At 42.9% G+C, this 23387-nt stretch overlaps 1 protein-coding gene across 15 annotated transcripts in view; it reads right to left on the reverse strand.

The window, feature by feature from the left end:
* The window catches only part of WNK1 (WNK lysine deficient protein kinase 1), a 128332-nt gene that overhangs the window by 62921 nt on the left and 42024 nt on the right, over nt 1-23387 (reverse strand). For all 15 annotated transcript variants that reach the window (XM_084878704.1, XM_084878711.1, XM_084878712.1 and 12 more), the window contains exons 3-4: nt 8245-8465; nt 6615-6772 (exon numbers count right to left, since the gene is read on the reverse strand). In XM_084878704.1, coding sequence (XP_084734830.1) covers nt 6615-6772; nt 8245-8465 — 379 coding nt within the window. The remainder of the gene's footprint in view (nt 1-6614; nt 6773-8244; nt 8466-23387) is intronic.

The following is a 23387-nucleotide window of genomic DNA, read 5'->3' on the forward strand; positions in this document are numbered from 1 at the left end:
AAAAAAAATACATCACAAGAACAAATTCTAGGCAGAATAGGAATATTCCTACCTGAACTATTTTCGGACATGGTCAATTATATGTTGCTTTCTCTTGAGTTCAAAGAGCATGTGACGTTAAAGTTGTAAATACTTCATCACAAGGAAAATTAGTTAAGCACTTTGAAAGTGTTTTTGCTCTTAATATGGTATATAGGGAGATATTAGAATAAGTTTAATCAATTTATCAGTCATTGTTTGTATCAATGTTGTTTTAATATCATGTTTTTGTTATTTATTAATTTACATATTATTTTCATATACATTTTACTAATTTTCTTTCATCTCTGACACTTCTGTTATAGAGAAAGGGTGAATAGCAATATTAAAATATTTCTTCTAATTTCCTTTCAATGTGCACAAATCTGTGCTCTGGGCCACCAGTGTCACTACAATACGTAAAAACAGACATAGATAATACAGAAATAAATGAGTATGGCTGAGTTTTGTTAATTTATTTATGATGCTGAAATATGAATTTGGTATAATATTCACATATTATAACATATTCTTTTGATTTTCACAATTTAAAAAATGTAAAAACTGCCCAGCCAGCGTGGCTCAGTAGTTGAGTGTCAACTTATGAACCAGGAGGTCATGGTTCGATCCTCAGTGTGGGGCATGCAGGCGACAGCTGATCAATGATTCTCTCTCATCATGGAGAGAAGGTAAATAGCATGTACAAATGGATAGGAATAAAGGAAATGATGTGGCATATGTTTAAGATAATATTATAACAGGACTATCTTAACTAAAAAAGTATCTAGAAGAAGATAAGAAATAGCAAAAGAAAACGTTAAAATTTGTACATGCTCTGATAAGCAAAAAAATTAATTTATAATATAAACTACTTCTGGAAGATAATGTTAAGGTGTGACATAAGATGTAAAATCAGAGTTTTGAGAATAAAAGCTTGCATCTAAGAGTTATTCTGAAGCATGAATCTGATAAACTGGAAGTAGAGAAAACAAGGAGTCATATGTACTTCTTGAGGTTTCAAGAACTCTAAATAAAATAAAGGGGGAAATCATCCAGTAAATAAGCCACCCTATCTCCAAAGAAATAAAGGAAAAATGGAAATTGTTTTATGCATTGAGGGGAGAAAAGATAATAATAAAAGACCTGAACTTAGAATATAGACCTAAAACTCTAAGTGGAAAAGCAGATTAGCTTTTTAAGGGGAAAACTATATAATGATGATTAAGATACTTATTGCAATTATCTGAAGCCTAAAGAAATCATATTTCTCCTGCCTCAGGTGAAGATAAATGCTTTAGAGAGCACTACCATGAATCAGAAACTGGGGTGGGATGGAGAATGTGTGTTGAAAAGAGGCTGACAAATATAACAGTAAGGACTCAGGAGAAAGACGTGGAGATAGTACCAACCTATATATATATATAAAGAGGTAATATGCTAATTGGTCCTAACGGTGTCACAGTAACAATCAATTTGCATATTGACAGACAAACTGTGCGCAAAGCAGGGGGTGGGTGGTCAGAGTCAAGTTCCCGGGGATCGGAGGTGATTGCCTGACAGGAGCCAGGACTACAAAGGAAGGAAGAGGAAGTGACCACGGGGAACTCTTCTGTTCCCCCTGCACGGGCACCCTATCCCGGCCTCTGCACCCCCGAAGGGACGGTAAGGCTGACCAGATGGGAAGAAGATCCAGCCTAGGGGGTAGCTACAGCCCACACCTCTGATTCCTGATCTCTACCCTCACCACCACCACCACCACCACCACCCCACCCCCCCCCCCCCCCCCCCCGCCAGGAGTGCCCAAAACAATACACACTGGTTACCATCCATCAGCACCCCTGAGGCACCCAGGGTCTGCTGGGGCCAGGCACACCTCTCCTCCCTACAACTCCAGACCCGGGTGGAGGCAGGCCTGAGTGCCACCCCCCAGGGTCAGACCCTCCCCTGCCACAGCAGCAGCACCCTTTCCGCAGAAGAAGCATGCTGAACCTCGCTGGGGGCACAACTAAACCTGCCCTCCTAGCCCACATGGCTCCATGCTGCCCCCACACTGGCCCAGCCCCCACCCCGCTCCAGGAAATTGGAGCCCCGCCCTGAACAAGTACAACTGCGAAACAGCCATGTACAATTTAAAGAATGGCGCAAGTGGGGAGGTTTGACAGTTACTCCCCCTTCAGCCTCACCGCACCGCTAGTGCCCGTCCCCCGCCAGTGCCTCCAGGGATGACCACCACTACAGGGCTGCTGGCCAGAGCCTGCCCCTCTGAGGCCTGCAGAACCCTCTGCAAAGCTTCCATAGCTACAGTCCCAGGAAACAATCATGCCTTCCTCCCCTAATCAGCACCTGCTACTTGAGAGGGTGCATGTGGGCTTAAAAATAATAATCCCTTTCCATGTAGACATCATTTACTTGATGAAACATTTCTAGGTTTATTAGCTCAGAACCTCCTCATGACAACCCAGTGAGGTAGGCAGAGAAGAGGTTATAATTCCCAAGGTATATGTGTATATATTCAGAAATTAAGCTCAGAGAGGAAGAGTGTCAAACTCAATGGTTCCCAAGGTGCAGCACATGCCCCACGGGGCGGGGAGGGCATTTCAAGAATGATTGAAGTGATTTTTTTGGATTTCTTATGGTTCTAGGGGGCCTCATCTACAGCATATCCTACATAATAAAAAGCTAATATGCAAATGACCAAATGGTGCAATGACTGGTCACTATGTAAGCTGACCACCAGGGAGCAGACATTCAATGCAGGAGCTGCCCCCTGGTGGTCAGTGTGATCCCTGCTCAGCCAGAAGCCGAGCTCACAGCTGACAAGCACAACGGCAGTGGTGGGAGCCTCTCCCGCCTCTGTGGCAATGCTAAGGATGTCCGACTAACAACTTAGGCCCACTAAGCCACCAGTCGGACATTCCCACAGGGCTTCCACACTGCAAGAGGGCACAGGCCAGGCTGAAGTACCCCTTTCTGTCAAGTGCAAAATTTTGTGCACCAGGCCTCTAGTAATTGATAAAATACCACAAAAGTTACAAAGCTGAGGATAACTTGAGAGTAATGCTCTTTTCAATACAAACAATATCTGTTATTTTTATTGGATATAAAGACCCTAATGGTTCTTACCATTCATGCTGAATAAAATAAATTAACTGTCCAAAGTAGTCACATACCTATCACATAATAGAATCACTTACAAACTAAAAAAAAAAAAAGGAATATTCACAGCAATTATAATTAATGAAGTAATCAATGATATGTCCAAAAATTTTATTTGTGAAGACATGAAACTAATTTGGTTTCCCTAATAAAATATTTAAGTTTTTTTTAAAAAAAAAAATGTATTTTTATTAATTTCAAAGAGCAAGGGATAGGGAGAGATAGAAACATCAATAATGAGAGAGAATCATCAATTGGCCACCTCCTGCCCACCCCCACCACTGGGAATCAACCCCACAACCTGGGCATGTACCCTGATCAGAAATAAAACTGATCTCCTGATTCATACGTGAATGCTCAACCACTATGCCATTAAGTTTTTTAGAAGTATACTAAATTACCATTCAAATCAGCTATCAAAATCTAAATAAACAACTTATAATCACATCTTCTAATACATAAAAGTTCAATGAAAATGCATCACTAAAAATGAGTTAACTAGATACTATGTGCTTCTTAATCCTTGTATATAATAAAGAGCTAATATGCAAATGGTTGTTATACCCTCACACCATAATGGCTCAGACACTCAACACTGGGGAAAGAGGACTGGGGACCAGCCAGACACAAATGAGCTGCAGCCTGGGAGAGGGACAAGTTGCCTGCTCCATGGTCCTGGTGCCAGTGCCTGCGGCTACAGCACAGGAGATGAACAAGCAGCTCACCCCATGGTCCCAGGCACCAGCGCCTGTGGCTGAGGCCTGGGCAAAGCTGCCGGCCCTTGGTCCCCTGTTGGGGCAGCCAACCCAGGAGAAGCCGGCTTGGGTCTTGGGTGCCTGTGGTCAGCCAGAGGTAGGGAAAGCCGCATCCTGGGTGCCTGCAAGCAGTCAGAGGAAGGAATCCTGGGTCTTGGGTGTGGGGCAAGGCAGAGGAGGTTAGGAACAATCAGACCGGTAGGAGAGCAATTAGGGGCAATCAGACAGGCAGGCAGAAGTGGTTAGGGGCTATCAGGCAGGCAGGCAGGTGAATGGTTAGAAGCCAGCAGTCCCCATTTGTGAGAGGCAGTTGGACATCCCCCGAAGAGTCTCAGATTGCAGAGGGTGCAGGTTGGGCTGAGGGACCTCCCGCCCTGAGCATGAAGTGCACCAGACCTCTAGTCATATACAGGCAGACTGGTATCTATGTCATGCATTAATCACCAAGGGGCAGATGCTCAACACAGGAGTGGAAATCATAGGCATGGAAACATGGAACAGACTGATGAATGTCAGTGGAAGGGGGAGGGGGAAGAGCGAGAAGAGATTAACCAAAGATCTTACATGCATTCTAGTGGCCCGGGGTCTCTGAGCTTGGCCTGCACCCTCTGGCAATCCCGGGCCCCTCGAGGGATGTCAGAGAGCCAGCCTCTGCCTGATCCACACAGGCCAGGCCAAGGGACTTCCCCTCCCCCTGGGACATGAATCCATGCACTGGGCCTCTAGTGCAATATAAAATACACAGAACCACATATTTATTCGTGCAAAATTTTTTAAACCTAATTTTCTTATGTGCCCTGACCAGAAATCAAACCTGAGACTCTGCAGTACACAGGATGACAGTCAACCAACTGAGCCATACCAGCCAGAATGAACCTAAATTTAATCACCTAAATTTAATCAAGCATTTGGAACTAGTGGTCTCAAATTTGTTTCTCTTGGGGTCCTCCATACACTTTTAAAAATGATTGAGGACCAGAAAGACTTTTGCTTATGTATTATAGTATTGTTATTTACTGTGTTATAAATTAAAACTGGGAAAGTTTTAAAATATTAATTCATTAAAATTTATAATAGCCCTAGCCGGTTTGGATCAGTGGGTAGAGCTTTGGCCTGCAGACCAAAGGGTTCCAGGTTCAATTCCAGTCAAGGGCACATACCTTGGTTGCAGGCCCCTCCCCAACCTAAGCCTTGTGCAAGAGGCAACCAATCAATGTATTTCTCTCACATTGATGTTTCTCTCTGTCTTCCACTCTCCCTAAAAATCAATGGAAAAATATCCTCTGGTGAGGATTAACAACAAAAACCAACAATTTATTATAAAAGACTTATAATAAACCTAATTAAATGTTAATAATATATAACCTTTAAAATAAAAAATCCAATATTTTCCCCACTACAAAAGAAAAATTTACTGAGAATATGGCTTAAAGAAAGACCAAGGGATTGTCATATCTGCTTCTGTATTTAATCTGCTGCAATATCATATATTATTTAGCCTCGAGAAAATAACACTGTACACTTTTGTATGAATGAGTTAAAGAGGCAAATTATTTTTATATCACTGACACCTGTCTACAACTTAAAGGTAAATTTCTGTTTACAGAAATATAGAAGATAGAATAACAAGTTAAATGACATCATAAGGAAGCAAATAGACAAATCCAGAATGTGAAACATTTCCCAAAACAATTCATTTAATTCTTTCAACAAATCAATAAAACTCAGAAAAAGAAAGCAAGGGCAATAGTTCTAGATAAAGACACATGACAACAAAATGTATTCTGTGGACCTTGATAGACCTTATTTTGAACACTGACTGTAAACAGACATCTCTGAAACAATAGGGGAAATATCTTAATAGGTTAGGGTATTAAATGATCAAGAAATTTACTATTATACTTTTTAGGTATGATATGGTTATATAATATAAAAATCTTTAATTTTTAGAGGCATAATGAAGTACACAGTGGTAAAATGAAATAATGAAATAGAGAAAAAACAGATGAAGCAAGTGTAGCAAAAATGGCCCCAATATTCAGGTTGCATTGAATAAATGGGAATTCAATGTATTCTATTTTTGTATATGTTTAAACTTTTTCATAAAATAAAAAGTTATAAAAATAGTCAATAAAATTACTTTGCTTACCTGTTATGCCTTTTGTGGAAAGCTTCCATTATAGTAAACTTTCAGTGCTTTATATTATGGACCTAACAACTATGCTACACGTTTCCATTGGAAACTCTAGAAAATACCTCTTTTGGCAGAGATTAATTACCATGTGTAAAGTAGAATATGGTTTAAATTTATACCTTAAACACTGTGGGTATTAATAAATGATTTAACAAATTAGCATATCAATTTTAAGCCATTCAGAAAAAAAGTCTGTGAATAAACCAGCTTAATTTAAGAGCATAACTCAAATAAGCTGTATAGTGGGAGAAAATGAGAACTTACATCTCATAATAAACATTTAAATGAATGCAAGGAGGATCCAGAATAAACTGGTGCTTCTCTAGGTTTGCTCTCACCGTATCATGAGCAATAAATACCTTAACTCCCTCTTCTTCCAACATCTCAGTATGCCTTCACTATTGCTCCCTTCTGCATTATTTGATGTTCTCCAGCTTGGGATTCTTTCTTAATGTGACCTAAGTTCATCAGTCAGTGAGAGGAAGACTTACACTGGTCACACGACGGTATATCTGCGCAGCATTCTGGCACTCTGAGTAAGGGTATTCAGATGTGGCCATCTCAAGCATGCACATCCCAAAGGCATAAACATCAACGGATTCATCATATTTCTCTTCATACATCTCAGGGGCCATGAATTCTGGGGTACCTTTAAATTAAAAGAATGATTCAGACTCAATGCAAGTAGAGCTATAGATGTTACTCACTCAGGGAAGAAGCAGGAGTTGACCTGAGAAAGAGAACAAAATGGAAGATGGAAGGAAGGGAGAAAGAGGAACAAAATCTTAGTCTGTTTCATCAAATACATTATAGATCTTTCACTGAAAGGCCTTTATAAAAGAAACTAGAACAGGGTCAAGTGTCCTTATTTACTATTTCAAATTAATTACTGCTGTACCAAGCAGAGCCTTAAAATAAAAGATAACTGATACATTGAAAACAAATAAAAGGAAAAGGTAAAAAACTAGCAAGGAATAAACATAATGACATTTACTTGAAAGACAGGATGATGGGTTAGGAAAGATCAAAATACTTGTCTGCCCCCTACTGTATGGTAGCTGTAAGGTTAACATTTAGCGATTTCCAGAAACATTTTTGGTTATAACAACCTGGGAGAGAAAAAGGGGTGTGCTACTGGCAATTAGTGAGTAGAGGCCAGGGATGCTGCTAAATAATCTTACAATGTACAAGACAATCTTTATAACAAAGAATTGTCTAACCCAAAATTTCAATAGTATTTAAGTTGAAAAATCCTGTTTTAGATATATCATATCTTGTGAAGAGTAGGAATAAGGAAAAAAAGTTGATCAAACCAAACTTTCAGAATGAACTCATATTTTCACACTTTAAAATAAACTTTTAATAGGCTGATATTTTTCAATATACCGTATTTTTCGGACCATAAGATGCACTTTTTTTCCCCCAGAAGTGGGGGGAAAAAGTCCCTGCGTCTTATGGTCCAAATATAGCCTACACATATACTGTAAAAAAAAAATTTTTTTTACTTGCCCGGCTCTGTGTGGTCTCTGTGTGCTTGCCCGGCTCTAAAATGGTTCTAAATGCTGCTGTTTACTTTACAGGGTTGATTACATGTGTTTATGACTGTGATGTTGGGTTTTAATGAACATAAAATATTTTAGGACACTATTTGTTTCAGAATCTTTTTTTCTTCATTTCCCTTCTCTAAAAACTGGTGCGTCTTATGGTCCGGTGCGTCTTATGGTCCGAAAAATACGGTACATATAAATCCAAAAGATTATTTTAGTAACTAAAATATTATAAATTAGTTCCTTCACATGGGAAATAACTCACTATTATCTATTAAGGAAATAAGTACATAATACTAAATGTATCAACAGAATGACCCAATAAGACTGACAGCTAACATAAGTTTTATTAAAAGAGTTCACCTTACTTGTTTATAATTTATAAAAACATTGATAGAAGATGATTCTAGAAGCGTACATATAGAGAGCTACACATCTCATTAAGTAGAATTGATCACTTCCTAAATTCATGTTATGAATTTTTGAAGGTTTATGTTACATAATCAAAAGCTCTGACAGGGTCGGGCTTCTAAATAAAAGGTATGTCAGAAAGCCAGTTATACTTGAAACATACCTATCACACTCTTGGCAAAAGAAGCCCGCTTCAGGGTTGCCAGACCTAAGTCTCCAATCTTGACGGAGCCCGTAGGGCCAGTGATAAAGATGTTGTCACACTTAAGATCTCGGTGAATAATAGGTGGAGTTCGAGTATGAAGAAACTGAAGTCCTTTAAGGATCTGCCGGCACCAGCTTCGTAGGACTTTGATCTTCATCACCTTAAACCTTTTTAGGTATCTAGAAAAGGCAAGGTATACCAAACAGGTTATCAATGATATGAGTTTACTGCTTTGAAGAATTCCATTAAATTCTAGCATATCTGAGATAGGAATATCAAATTTAGAATATTAAGATTCAGTAACCTTAAAGGTACATAATACACGCCGAAACCGGTTTGGCTCAGTGGTAGAGCATTGGTCTGCGGACTGAAAGGTCCCAGGTTCGATTCTGGTCAAGGGCATGTACCTTCGTTGCGGGCACATCCCCGGTAGGGGGTGTGCAAGAGGCAGCTGGTCGATGTTTCTCTCTCATCGACGTTTCTAGCTCTCTATCTCTCTCCCTTTCTCTCTGTAAAATATCAATAAAATAAAATAAAAAATAAAAAAAAAAAGGTACATAATACTTTTAGGAAGGTTAAAGGGCATGGATAATAAGTGGTTGGTAAATAGAGTCTTATAACAAAACACACAAAAATTAATACCTTAAAATTAAATCACTAGTAAAATGATTTAAAAGAGGTGGAGTTCAACTTCTGGTAAATGGTGAAGCAATTCTTATTGGATGCATATCTATACTATAATAAAAGGAAATATGCTAATTAGACTAAGAGACCTTCCAAGAGATCTCTGGACGTCCTTCCAGACAAAACCATGGTGGTGAGGCCAAGGCAGAGGCGGTTAGGAGCAATCAGGCTGGTAGGGATGGGCAGTTGGAGGCGATCAGGCTAGGGAAGTAGTTGTGGGCAATCAGGCCAGTGGGGGAGAGGGAACAGTTGGGGGCGATCAGGTCGGCAGGCAGAGCAGTTAGGGGCAATCAGGCAGGCCTGCACCTTCTCCAATCTGGAACCCCTCAGCAGTCAGACATCCCTCTTGCAATCCGGGACCACTGGCTCCTAACCACTCACCTGCCTGCCTGCCTGACCGCCTCTAACCACTCCTAGTCAGGGTACATGCCCATGTTGCAGGCCCGATCCCTAGTAGGGGACGTGCAATGTGTAGGAGGTAGCGAACTGATGTTCTGCTCTCACATCGATGTCTCTCTCTGTTTCCCTCCCTCCCTCCTTTCCTCCCTCTCACTCTGTCCCTGCCCCTTCCTCTCTTTCTAAAAATCAATTTTAAAAATATTTAAAAAAATAATCTGGAATGAATTGGAAGGGAGTTAACATGAGGGAAAACAGAAAGTACTGCTTTGAGCTTCCTACTTTCTATACTTTTTAAACTGAGGGAAGGCTTTATTCTGACTATGCAGGTCAGTTCAAATCTAGATAAAAATCTATTGTCTTATTAGCTCAGAAAAATAAGGACAGAGTTCAAGATAACCACAGTATCTAGAACAGTGCTGTCCAATAGAACTTTTTGCAATAATAGTATATCCAATACAGTATCACTTGACATATGTGAGTATTCATGTTTAAATGGAGACTAATTAAAATTAAAAATCCCATTTTCAGGTGCACCACCCACACTTCAAGTCCTCAACAGCTTCATGTGACAAGTGGCTACCATTGTGAAACATTTTCACCACCACAAAAAGTTCTATTGGACAGTAGAAATCTAAAAGAGTAAAGGGGAGAAATCCCAGGAAGGAAGTATGGAAGGAGAGCCTTATATTCTGCATATTCACTCTGTGGAAACCTCTGAAATATGTACATTTGGGGAGGATTCTGAGCAGACCAGTTCATGCTAAAAGAAATAGAATATATTTCTGCTGATGCTACCTACTCACTATATGTATTTTCAAAATACATATAACTAAAGGAAAATTCATAACATTGTATATAGGGTCTAAAGAATATGTAAATGTAGCATATGAAAATTAGCATAAAGAATAAGTATCAGGGATAAATAAAACTATATTTGAGCAAAGATCCACAGGGATTGTGGCTGAGTGAGATGGAGAGCTGCTGGAGTCTCAGTTCCTCTTCAAGAACCTGCTCACAGACTCACTCACTCTAACCTGCAGTACTGGGACAGCAGCGTGAAAGATGCCACAGACAAAGGGGAGGAACTAAATTGACCAGCTTCATGATGAGGGCTGTAGGGGCAGCTTCCTCCCAGACAGAAGTGCTGGCAGAAGCCACTGTTCCTTTGCTGAACCCTTCCCTTGCATGCACAGATAAGAATCATATCTCAGTCTCCATTAATCTGGCTAAAATTGTTCTCCCATCCCCATTCCCAAAGGACCTACCCCACCCAACTTGTAGGCACAGCCCAAGTCACTTCTAGTGGCTTTTCCATACCAAGAGCTCATGCTGTGGATAAAAAATCTCAGAAGTTCAAAACCCCAAATAAGCAGCATCTGGCCCCTGTGTGCACCAAACTTCTTATTAGGCAGCCCCAACTCAGAAACTAGTGGCAGCAAGCCTCAATTTACAGCTTAGCCTCTCCTAAGCACCTCCAAGCCCAGAAAAAGTAGCAACCACCTGCAGATCATTTTGTAGCTTCTACTGGATCAGGTGGGCCCACGCAGGGTATAGGCTGCAGCTAGCCTTGGCCTACACGTCCTAAGAGGCCCCAGAACAAAGAAACCGAGTAGCCAGCTTCAGACACCACCACCCAATCACCTCCACAAACGATACTCCAAAGGCAGAATCAGCAGCTACCAGAGCCTAGTTAAAGCAAAAGCAAACCCTGCTCCAAAGGGTCAACCCCCCACAACAACCTCTCTCTGGTAGTCATGGCCAATCCTCACAACCAATCAGCCTGAGGGTCAATCCCTTTCACTGAAATATCACCAGCAATCAAGTCTCAACTACAACAGGAAGCCACACATAAATTACACAAAGAGATACATCTAGAGCACCAGGCTCAGGTAATAGGGAGATTGTGCAACTGGATATCACAGGATATATACTACATAAGGCCACACTGTGGCAGTTATATCTAATACGTAGAAAAAAATACAGGAAGGCAGCCAAAATGAGACAAAGATACATTTCCTAAATAAAAGAACAGAACAAAGTAGAGACAAGCAATCTACCAGATGCAGAGTTCAAACTACTGCCTATAAGACTGCTCAATGATTTCAATAAAAAAGGGGGTGGGGGTGGGGGGGGGCAGATGGCCTGGCTCAATGGTTGAGCATTGACCTATGAACCAGAGGATCACAGTTCGATTCCTAGTCAAGGCACATGCCTGAGTTGTGGGCTCAATCCCCAGACAGCCAATCAATGATTCTCTCTCATCATTGATGTTTCTATCTCTTTCTCCTTCTCTCTTTCTCTCTGAACTAACACACACATACACACGAAAAAACAACAGGAAACACAAAAATAGACATAGAAAACATAAAAAGAAAGTCAGAAATGAAGACTATAATAACTGAAATGAAGACTACATTAAAAGGCTGTCCACTGTGGCTCAGTGGCTGAGAGTCTATCTATGAGTTTACTTATGAACCAGGAAGCCATGGTTCAATTCCAATTCAGGGCACATGCCCCAGTTGTGGGCTCAATCTCCAGTAGGGAGTGTACAGGAGGCAGCAGATCAATGATCCTCTCTCATCACTGATGTTTCTATCTCTCCCTCTAATGTTCTTCTCTGAAATCAATCATCTACCTAATAAAAGAGTAACATGCTAATTGACCATACCTTCCCGACGCTCACCAGCCAATCAGGAGTGCATATGCAAATTAACCCAACAAGGCCGGTGAGTTAATTTGCATACGCAGGCGCCAAGTGGCCAGGGACGATGTGGGACACTTGCATCATCACCATGGCGACGATGCAGGCATTCCACACCACCCTAACCACTCCGGGCCTCTGGGCAGTGTGGGAAGGCAGAAAGGCAGCTCCGGGCAGGAGCGGCAAGGATGCTCCAGCCAGAGCAAAGGCGGTGCAGGCAGCCAGGGGAAGGAAGGCCCATTCTTGCATGAATCTTTATGCATCGGGCCTCTAGTGTATATATATAAAACCCCAAACAGCAGAACAAGCAAATAACCAGTCATTATGATGTTTGTTGACCACCAGGGGGCACATGTGAAACATGGCAGGTATTGGCCACAGAAGGGTGGTGGAGCAGGTAAGCTGGGGTACCAGACCAAGACGAGGCGCCGGTCCCTGTCATTGGGGCGAGCCTCTGGTGGTTACTAAAAATTCTTTGCTTCCGCGCCATAGTCCCACTCGGCACTTGCACCGGCACCCAGCATTGGCCCTAATCACTTGGCACCTCCACCTACCTCTGCTCCTGAGGAGTGATCGGGGCCGGCAGCCACCTCTCATACCCGCAGCCAGTGCCAGAGCTGCCACTTGCCCCACTACAGTTGCCCCACTCTGGTCCTGCTCACTCGGTACTGTCAGCAGGTGTGAATGGTGGCTGCCAGCCTTGATTGCCCATGAGGGCTTCTCAGCCTATCCCTGCTCCTAAAGGGTGATCAGGGTAGCAGCCACTGCTCACACCCGATGAAGGTGCTGGCTCCAATCACTCTGCGCCATCAACAGGTGCAAGCTGGGAGCAGTGGAGGTGGAAGAGGCAGGGCTGCAGCAGGGAGGAGTTTGGGGGGGTGGGCAATGGCAGAAGGGGCCAGGCAGGGCTGCAGAAAATGGTCCGAGACATGCCCCTGTGCCCACTGCCCACAGTTCCTTTCAAGGTGCATGAATTCGTGCACTGTGCCCCTAGTAAAAATATATTTTAAAATGTACATTAGAGGGACTCAATTGTAGATTAGATGAAGCAGAAGATTGCACCAACAATTTGGAAGATAAGGCAGCAAAAAACACCTCATCAGCAAGGCAAAAAGAAAATGATAATAGTTTAAGCAGCTTCTGGACAACATCAAGCCTTTAACAATGGCATCATAGGGGTACCAGAAGGAGAAGAGAAAACAAGGAATTGAAAACCTATTTGAAGAAATAATGACTGAAAACTTTCCTGACATGGCAAATGAAAGAAACATGCTATATATTTCACATACATCTGAAAAACAAAATAAACAACAACAAAATAAACCTATAGGTATACAGAACATTGTTGTTTTTATTTAATTAGTTTTATTGATTTCATAGAAGGGAGACGGGGAGAAACATCAATAATGAGAATCATTAATCCACTGCCTCCTGCACACCCCCTACTGTGGATGGAGCATGCAACCTGTGCACATACTCTGACCAGAAATTGAATAAGGACCATTGAAACACAACTGCTGAGCTCTATAGAGAACATTTTGATGGTCATCTGATGAGGCAGGACTTAGGGTGATGGTTGAGAAAGGGATTAAAAAGTACAAGTTGGTTTACAAAATGTTCATGGGTATAAGGAATATAGTCAATCATATAATAACTCTGTAGGTACCAGGTGGGTACTAGATTTATAGAAGTAATCACTTAGTAAGATATATAAATATCTAATCACTATACTGTACATGTAAGACTAATATAATATTGTATGTCAACTGTAATTAAAAAATAAAAATTATCTACACTAATAAAAGAGAAAGATGCAAATGGACGGTACCTCCACTACACCCACCAGCCAATCAGGAGTGAGTATTCAAATTAACCCCAGAGATGGTGGATTAATTTGCATACGCAGGCATTCAGTGGCCTGGGTCCTGGGAACATCCTTGGGACCCAGGCTGTTCTGAGCCTGTAGGATCCCATGTAGGCCCTGAGCAGCCAGGGTCCCAGAATGCCCCTAGCCACTCCTAGCCTACCTGCCTTGGCACAGATCGGCCAGGGGGCCCTGTCCAAGCTGTAGCATAGGCTTGATCGGAGCTGGGGGGCCCTGCCCAAGCCAAGGCAGAGGCTTAATTGGAGCTGGGGGTAGGAGGAGGAGGAGGGTAATGCCCAAGCCACAGCAGAGGCTTGAGCAGGGCCTGAGTGGAGCCATGGGGCCCTGCCCGAAGTCAAAGCAGAGGCTTGATGAGAGCTGGGGGGCCCTGCCCAAGCCGCAGCAGAGGCTTGAGCTGGGCAAGGGGGCGGGGGTACCAACCTCGGCTTGCCAGCAGTCTTGCCTCTGCACATGAGCTGCAGAGAAAACACCTTTTTCTGACTGCTCATTGGCTAAGCTCCCTGTACGCCACTGGTAATGTTCTTGGTAACTAGGGTAATAAGAATCCAAAAAGGTGATCTAGGGTTTTTCCACCACACTCCTGGAGGAAAAAAATGAAGGTCTGCTGCTGGAGGGCTAAGAAATGTCATATCCTGCCCTAGAGTGTTTGGCTCAGTGGATACTGCCTCGGCCTGCCAACCACAGGGTCTGGGTTAGATTCTGATCAAGGGCATGTACCTAGGTTGCAGGCTCCTCCCTGGCTAGGGCCCAGGTCAGAGCTCTTGCAGGAGGCAACCAAAGTGTCCCTCTCACACTAATGTTTCTCTGTCTTTCCCTCTCTCACATTCTCTAAAAATCAATGGAAACATATCCTCAGGTGAGGATAAGAAGAAAAAAAATGTCACATTCTATGAAAGACACATCTTGAAAATCCCTAAAGAAGGTTGTCATTTTTCATGGTAAAGGGACTGGAGTCTGTGTTGATGAAAACACCTTGGGGGCTGCGGTGGCTGGCAGTGACTGCAGCAGTGGGGTGATGGGGCTTGCACCTTCCCCTGATCAGCCTGGTCGCCTTCCTCTGACAGTAGGACATTCCCTGAGTGCTCCTAGTCTGTGAGAGGGGGCAGGCTGGGCTGAGGGGACACCCCCTCCTAGTGTATGAATTTTGTGCACGGGGCCAGTCGTTTATAATAATAAGTGCAAAAAAATAATAATAGTAATAAGTGCAACGTGCTAATTAGACTGGCATAGAGGATCATTAGCATACTAGAGGCCCAGTGCATGAAATTTGTGCACAGGGGAGGGTGTGTCCTTCAGCCCAGCCTGCACCCTCTCCAATCTGGGATCCCTCGAGTGATGTTCGACAGCCCTCTCACAATCCAGGACTGCTGGCTACCAACAGCTCACCTGTCTGCCTTCCTGATTGCCCCTAACTGCTTCTGCCTGCCAGCCTGATCACCCTCAAATGCCCTTCCCTGGCCGCTCCCAACTGCCTCCCCTGTCAGCCATCTTGTGGTGGCTATCTTGTGTTCACATGGGGGTAGCCATCTTTGACCACACGGGGGCAGCCGTCTTGTGTGTTTGACTGATGGTCAATTTGCATATTACTCTTTTATTAGATAGGATTGATCCTTCCAGACATCCTTCTGGACGAAGCTGGGGCTGTGAGGGAAGCCTGGGTCCTGGGTGCCTGAAGGTGGTCAGAGGGAAGCCCAGGTCCCAGGTGCTAGAGGGAAGCCGGTGCTGGCAGACAAGGGAAGGGAGACCTACTTTTGCAGGAGTTTCGTGCATTGGGCCCCTACCGGTAGTTTAAAAATAAGTATCAAAACAGTCGCATCACCTTTCAACACCTTGTGGAGTCAATGTCAAGAAGAATCACCACAGTATTGAAGGCAAAAAGTGGACCAATGAAGGGTGGCCATAATAATCTGGCCACTCAGTGTATATATAGACTAGAGGCCCAGTGCAAGAAATTCATGCACTTGAGGGGGCGAGGTACCGTCAGTCCAGCCTGCGTCCTCTTGCAGTACAGGATCCCTTGGGAGTGGCAGATATCCCTCTCACAGTCCAGGACCCCTCACTCTTTACCATCCGCCTGCAGCGGTGGAGGGAGAGGTTCCCGCCCACGCCACTGCGCTCGCCAGCTGTGAGCTCAGCTTCTGGCTGAACGGGGCTCCCCCTGTGGGAGCACACTGGCCACCAGGGGGCAGCTCCTGCATTGAATGTCTGACCTCTGGTGGTCAGTGCATGTCATAGCAAACAGTCGTTCTGTCATTTGAATTAGATATTAGGGTTTTATTATACAGGAGTAGAGGGCCAGCCAGTGCACGAAATTCATACATGGGATAGGGAGACCCTTCAGCCCAGCCTACGTCCTCTCATAATCTGGGAGCCAGATGCTAGTCAGGAGAAGCTCCTGTGTTGAGCATCTGCCCCCTGATGGTCAGTGCACATCATAGCAACCAGTCATTCCACAGGTTGGTCGATTTGCATATTAGCGTTTTATTACAGGATAGTCACCAAGCTATCTATACATGAAGCCTCCAGGACTCCCAGCTTGCACTCTCTCCAATCTGGGACCCCTAGATTGAATGTTCGACTGCCTAGTAGGATCGGGCCTAAATGGGCAGTTGGACATTCCTTTCACAACCCAGGACTGCTGGCTCCCAACAGCTTGCCTGCCTGTCTGCCTGATTGCCCCTAACCACTTCTGCCTGCCAGCCTGATCACTTCCTAACCACTTCCTTGACAGCTTGACACCTAACTGCTCCCCTGCTGGCCAATTGCCCCTAATAGCCTTCCTCTGCTGGTCAGATCACCCCTAACTGGCCTCCCTTGCTTGCCTGGTCGCCCCTAACTGCCCTCCCCTACAGGTCTAGTCACCCCAACTGCCCTCCCCTGCAGGCCTGGTGCCCCCTCCAAATGCCCTCCCTTGCAGGCCTGGTCACCCCTAACTGCCCTCCCCTGCCAGCCTGGTCGCCCCCAATGCTCTCCCCTGCTGGCCCGATTGCCCCTAACTGCCTTCCCCTGACAGCCTGGTCACCTCTAACTGCCTCCCCTGACAGCCTGGTCGCCCCTAACTGCCCTCTGCTGCTGGCCTGATCGCCCACAATTGCCCTCCCCTGCCAGCCACCTTGTGTCCACATGGAGGCAGCCATCTTTGACCACATGGGAGTGGCCATCTTGTGTGTTGGAGTGATGGTCAATTTGCATATTATGTATTTATTATATATGATACTTTTATTGATTTCAGAGAGGAAGGAAAAGGGAGAGAGAGAAACATCAATGAGAGAGAATTATTGATTGGCTGCCTCCTGCACAACTCCCACTAGGGTCTGAGCCCACAACCTAGGCATGTGCCCTGACCAGGAAATGAACCATGATCTCCTGGTTCATAGGTTATGCTCAACCACTGGGCAAGATTTATTTATTTTATAATTGGAAGTTTGTATCTTTCTACCAGTGTCACTCATCTCCACTCCCTAACCCACACTCCCCACACCCCAGCAATCAACAATCTGTTCTCTGTAAGTATGGTTTTGTTGTTGGTTTGGACTTCCTTGTTTGTTAGGCTTGGCTGTTTTCTAGATTCCACACATAAGTGAGATCATACTATATTTGACTTTCTCTGTTTCACTTAGCATAATGCCAACAAGATCCATCCATGGTGTTGAAAGCAAATGGCAAGATTTACTTATTTTTATAGATGAACAAGAGGCCTGGTGGAGGAAATTTGTGCAGAGGGAGGGGGTCCCCTCAGCCCAGCCTGCATCCTCTCGCAGTATGGGACCTCTCGCTTCTTACTGCTCGGCTTGCTGCTTCTTAGTGCTGCCAGAGGCGGGAGAGGCTCCCACCACCCCTGCTGTGCTTGCCAGCCCTGAGCCCAGCTTCTGGCTGAGTGGCGCTCCCCCTGGTGGAGTAACTGACCACCAGGGTGTCTGCCCCCCTGGTGGTCAGTGTGCATCATAGCGACAGTTCGTTCCACCATTTGTTTGTTTTGCCACATTAGCCTTTTATTATATAGGACTATATATACGAAGATTCCTGCAGAATGGGCCCTCCTTTCCCTGGCTGCCGGCACTGCCTTTGCTCTGGCCTGGAGTGGCTGGGGTGGTATTAAGTGCCTGCATCATCGCCATGATGACGATGCAAGCATCCCGCCCCCTGCTGCTGGGCACATGTATGCAAATTAACCCACCACCTTTTGTTGGGTTAATTTGCATACTCACTCCTGATTGGCTGGTGGGCGTTGCAAAGGTACGTCAATTTGCATCTTTCTCTTTTATTAGTATAGATAGTATTTATCCATTCACTGGACACTTAGGTGGCTTTCATGTGTTAGCAATGATGAATAATGATACAATGAACATGAGGGTAACATGTTTTTTCAAGTTACTGCTTTCATTTCATTTTGATAAATATTGGAAGTAGAATTGCTTGATCATATAGTGATTGTAATTTTTGGAGGAACCATATATACATTCCCAAAAACAGTGCACAAGGGCTCTCTTTTCTTCACATTGTTGCCAAAATTTGTTTATTTCTTGTCTTTTTTATAATAGCCATTGTAACAGATGTGAGGTGTTATTTCACTGTGGTTTTCATTTGTGTTTCCATAACTAGTGGCATCGAACATCATTTCATGTACTACTTGTTGACCATTTGTGTATCTTCTTTGGAGAAATGTCTATTGAAGTCCTTTGCCTATTTTTGAATCAAGATGTTTTTATGTTATTAAGGTTAGAGAGTTTTCTATATATTCTATATATTAATCCCTTTTGAGTTATATGATTTGCAAATACTTTCTTCTATTCTCTGATTTGCTTTTTACTCTGTTGATAATATATTTTGATAAATAAAAAGTTTATAATTTCCAGAAATTTCACTTTTAAACACACTGGATTTTAAAGCATTTGATCTGGCATACATTTCAGGCAATGCTAAGAACCAAAGTCACTTCCACTTTTGGTTAATAATATTAAGTTTATTTTTACTGATGAGAATAGTGACCCCAAAGTTACACAGTTAATTTCAAGAGAGAAGGTAAGTGAACTCTTAAGCTTATGCTATTGCTATTGCTTGACTGGCTACTCTATATCTAATCTGTTATGTATTTATTACTATTAGTCCTTATCACATAGTAGTTGCTCAATTGTTTTCTGAATAATTCAAAGTACTGTATCACTGCTAGATCATATCCATTCTGTAGTTTCCTACCATTTTACATTAAATTAGAGACTAATCTTTTGCTCAGCATTCAAAACTCTCTACATTTTATTTTTAATATACATAGCTACTGGAGCCTTTTTTGGTCATTATTCCTCTTTATAAACTTTGTTTTTAGCCAAAAGAGTCAACCTTTTATTCTTTTTATACAATTCTCATAGCATCTTTTAAAAATATATATTTTATTGACTTTAGAGAGGAAGAGAGAGAGAGATATAAACAGTAATGATGAGAGAGAATCCCTGATTGGTTGCCTCCTGCATGCCCCCTATTGGGGACCAAACCCGCAATTCGGGTATGTGCCCTTGGCCAGAATTGAACCTGGGACCCTTTAGTCTGCAGACTGACACTCTATCCATTGAGCCAAACTAGCTAGGGCAGCATCTTTTCTTTACAAAAGAGCTATCTATCCTTTAAAGTCTAATTTTAATCCTATTACTCTGACAAAGACATTCAAGATTATCCCAGCCAGTAGGAAGTAATATTGTGTTCTTTCTCTCTCTCTCTCTCTCTCTCTCTCTCTCTCTCTCTCTCTCTCTAAATAATTCTTTATTGTTTAGATTATTACAATTGTTTCTCCTTTTCCTCCCACATATCTCCCTTCCACACGGTTCCCACCCCACTCTCTGCCCATACCTCCCCCCCATTATCCTCATCCATAGATGTACAATTTTAGTCCAGTCTCTTCCTGCACCTCCCACATCCTTTCCCCTATGATAATTATCAAACCACTCCCTTTCTTGGCCCCTGATTCTACCGTTTCCCCAAAAATAAGACAGTGTCTTATATTATTTTTTTCTCCCAAAGTTGCGCTAGGTCTTATTTTCGGAGAAACACAGTATTATATTCACCAGTTTATTCTGTTCCTCAGATTTTTAATTCACTTGATTTTTAGATTCACTTGTTGATATATATTTACTTGTTGATCAAAATTTTTATCTTTACCTTTTTCTTATTCTTCATCTTCTTATATAATACCTTTCAGCATTTCATATAATACTGGTTTGGAGGTGATGTACTCCTGAAGCTTTTTTTTTTTTTTTTTAATCTGTGAAACTCTTTATCTGCCCTTCAATTCTGAATGATAACTTTGCTGGGTGGAGTAATCTTGGTTGTAGGTTCTTGCCATTCATCACTTTGAATATTTCTTTTTTTTTTTTTTTAATATATTTTATTGATTTTTTACAGAGAGGGAGAGAGAGGGATAGAGAGCTAGAAACATCGATGAGAGAGAATCATTGATCGGCTGCCTCTTGCATGCCCCCTACTGGGGATGTGCCCGCAACCAAGGTACATGCCCTTGACCGGAATCGAACCCTGGACCTTTCAGTCTGCAGACCGACGCTCTACCACTGAGCCAAACCGGTGGTCACTTTGAATATTTCTTGCCTCTCCCGTCTGGCCTGCATAGTTTCTGTTGAAAAATCAGCTGATAGTATGGGTGCTCCCTTACAGGTAACTAACTGTTTTTTCTCTTGCTGCTTGTAAGATTCTCTCTTTGTGTTTTGCCCTTGGCATTTAGTTATGATGTGTCTTGTGTGGTCCTCCTTGGATTTCTTTTGTTTGGGGTTCTGTGCGCTTCCTGTACTTGTAAGTCTATTTCTTTCATCAGGTGGGGGAAGTTTTCTGACATTATTTCTTCAAATAGGTTTTCAGTATCTTGCTCTCTCTCTTCTTCTGGCACCCCCATAATTCTGATGTTGGTACGTTTGAAGTTGTCCCAGAGGTTTCTTACACTATCTTCAACAATCTCTTCTCTTCTTGCTTCTCTAAAGAAGTGTCCTTTACCTCTTTGTATTCCAAATCTTTGACTTGATTCTTGCGTTCCTCTAGTCTGCTATTGGGTCTCTGTATAATATTTTTTATTTCCATCAGTGTATGTTTAATTTCTAGTTGGTCCTTTTCATATGCTCGAGAGTCTCGTTAAATTTATCAGCCTTTTCTAGGAAATTCTTGAAAAACCTTTATAACCATGGTTTTGAACTCTATATCCAGTCTTTCGTTCTCCTCCATTTCTTTTGTTTGAGATCTCTTTTCTTGTCTCGGCATTTTCATTGCTTCCCTGAGTTGGTAGGGAGGCTTTGTGTGCTTGGTGTCCTATATGGTCCTGGTGGGTCAGCCTCCCCAGTTACCTGAGGTAGACACTCTTGATGCTCCCATTTGTGTACTGTGTGTACAGCCTTATTGTAGTTGTCTTGATTGCTGTTGGTATCACTGGGAGAAATTGATCTCCAGGTCCATTGGATGTTAGTATCAGCTGTGTCTACACCAGGATACCTTCTGTATTTATTGGGAGACAGTCTTATAAGATCAGACTTGCAAATTTGTAAAAGCCTCTGAGCTCAGCTTGGATGGGGCGGAGTCTCAGGGCTGAGCCGCCAGCCTTAGCTTCCTGTTAATACTGCCCTTGTGCACGTGCCTCAGACCTCTGCCTTCCATACCTGAGTTTCCGCCTCACAGTCCAGATCCCGCTTGTAAGAGCATGGGTGCCCCAGGGGCTTGTCCTGAACTGGGTTTCAGTGCTCAGTGCAGTCAGAACTGGGGATTCAGTGCAGTTAGGAGTTTCGGATTCCTTCCGCTATGGAGAGGCCTTAGCAACCTCTGTTGTCAGATCTCTCTGCGTGCACCCACTCGCGCGCTGCGGCTTCTGGCTCCCCCGCGTCTCCCAGTCTTGGAGTCTCTGGGTGCCTTTTTCTACAATCCAGACTTGACCCGTAGGAGCCTAGGTCCACAGGGTTTTGACTGGGGTTAGTGTTCACTGCAGTTGGAATTGGGGTTCAATGCAGTCGGGGGCTTCCTTTCCCCTCCCGCTAGCTCAGCACTCAGCTGCCCTTCCTCTCTGTGCGAGTGGCTCCCTACCTCAGCGCTTTGCGGCCCCACTCTGTGAGCCTCTCCCCTTCTTTCTAGTTGTAGATTTCCTGCTCAGCCAGCTTTCCTGTGGTTTTGGATGATGTCTGTTCTGTCTTTCAGTTATTATTTTGAAATAGTTGTGCAAGGGGGCAATTTAGGCGTGTACCTAGGCCGCCATCTTGGTTCTCCTCTGATATTGTGTTCTCAATAGCTATCTACACTAGTAAGAGAGTAAGATGCAAATTGACTGTACCTTTGCAACAACCACCATCCACTCAGGAATAAGTATGCAAATTAACCCAACAATGATGGTGGGTTAATTTGCATATGCAGGTGTCAATCAGCCTGGGCCAGGATGCTTGCGTTGCCGTGGCGACGACACAGGCATTTCACAGCACCCCAGTGGCTCTGGGCCTCTGGGTAGCGTGGGAAGGTGGAAAGGTGGCTCCAGAGTTGAAAGGCAGCTCTGGCTGGAGTGAAGACAGTGCCGGCAGCCAGGGGAAGGAAGACCCATTCTTGCACAAATCTTCATACATTGAGCCTCTAATTATAATAATTACAGTAATTATTATTCAGCCATAAAAATAGAACGAAATATTGCCATTTGTGACAATATGAATCAGACATTATACTAGGTGAAATAAGTGAGAAAGAGAAAGAAACAATGACACAAAAACAAGCTCATAGATATAAAGAACAAATTGGTGATTGCCCAAGGCACAGGTGGTAGTGGGCAAAAAGGATGAAAGCGGTAAAGGTATGAACTTCCAGTTATAAAATAGTCATGGGGATTTCATATACAATATAGTTAATAATGCTATACTGTTTATTTGAAAGTTGCTAAGAGTGATATTAAAAGTCTTCATTGTAAGAAAAAAATTGTCTTATGTATAGTGACAGATGTTAACTGGACTTACTGTGGTGATCATTTTATAATATATACAAATTGTGAACCATTGTATTTTACACCTGAAACTAATATAATGTTGTATATCAACTATGCCTCATTAAAAAATATTTAAAATCATTAAAAATTTTATTACTATTTTATATAAAAATAGGAACATTAAAATCACTACAACCAAATAAGAAATGTGACAATCAGATATCAGCAGTGCAGAAAAGACATAATAATTAATTGATAGATAGATAAATGATCTTCGTGATACATTTTTGAGTCCTTAATTACAATTTGCTTATGCCCAATCACACTGAAGAAAAGCCTAATAGTTGAAAACTTCCAGCCTCATAACCATAGCTCCTAATCAGCTTTTAAGTGCTGAAATAGTTCATATAAACTGATAACCAACTATGTTAAATGTGGAGAGATAAGTAATTATGGTACTTATCCCACAGAATTGGAAGACTAAATGTTAA

The sequence above is a fragment of the Pipistrellus hanaki genome (assembly GCF_964339955.1).
Source record: "Pipistrellus hanaki genome assembly, chromosome: 3".
NCBI classification, from domain to species: domain Eukaryota; kingdom Metazoa; phylum Chordata; class Mammalia; order Chiroptera; family Vespertilionidae; genus Pipistrellus; species Pipistrellus hanaki.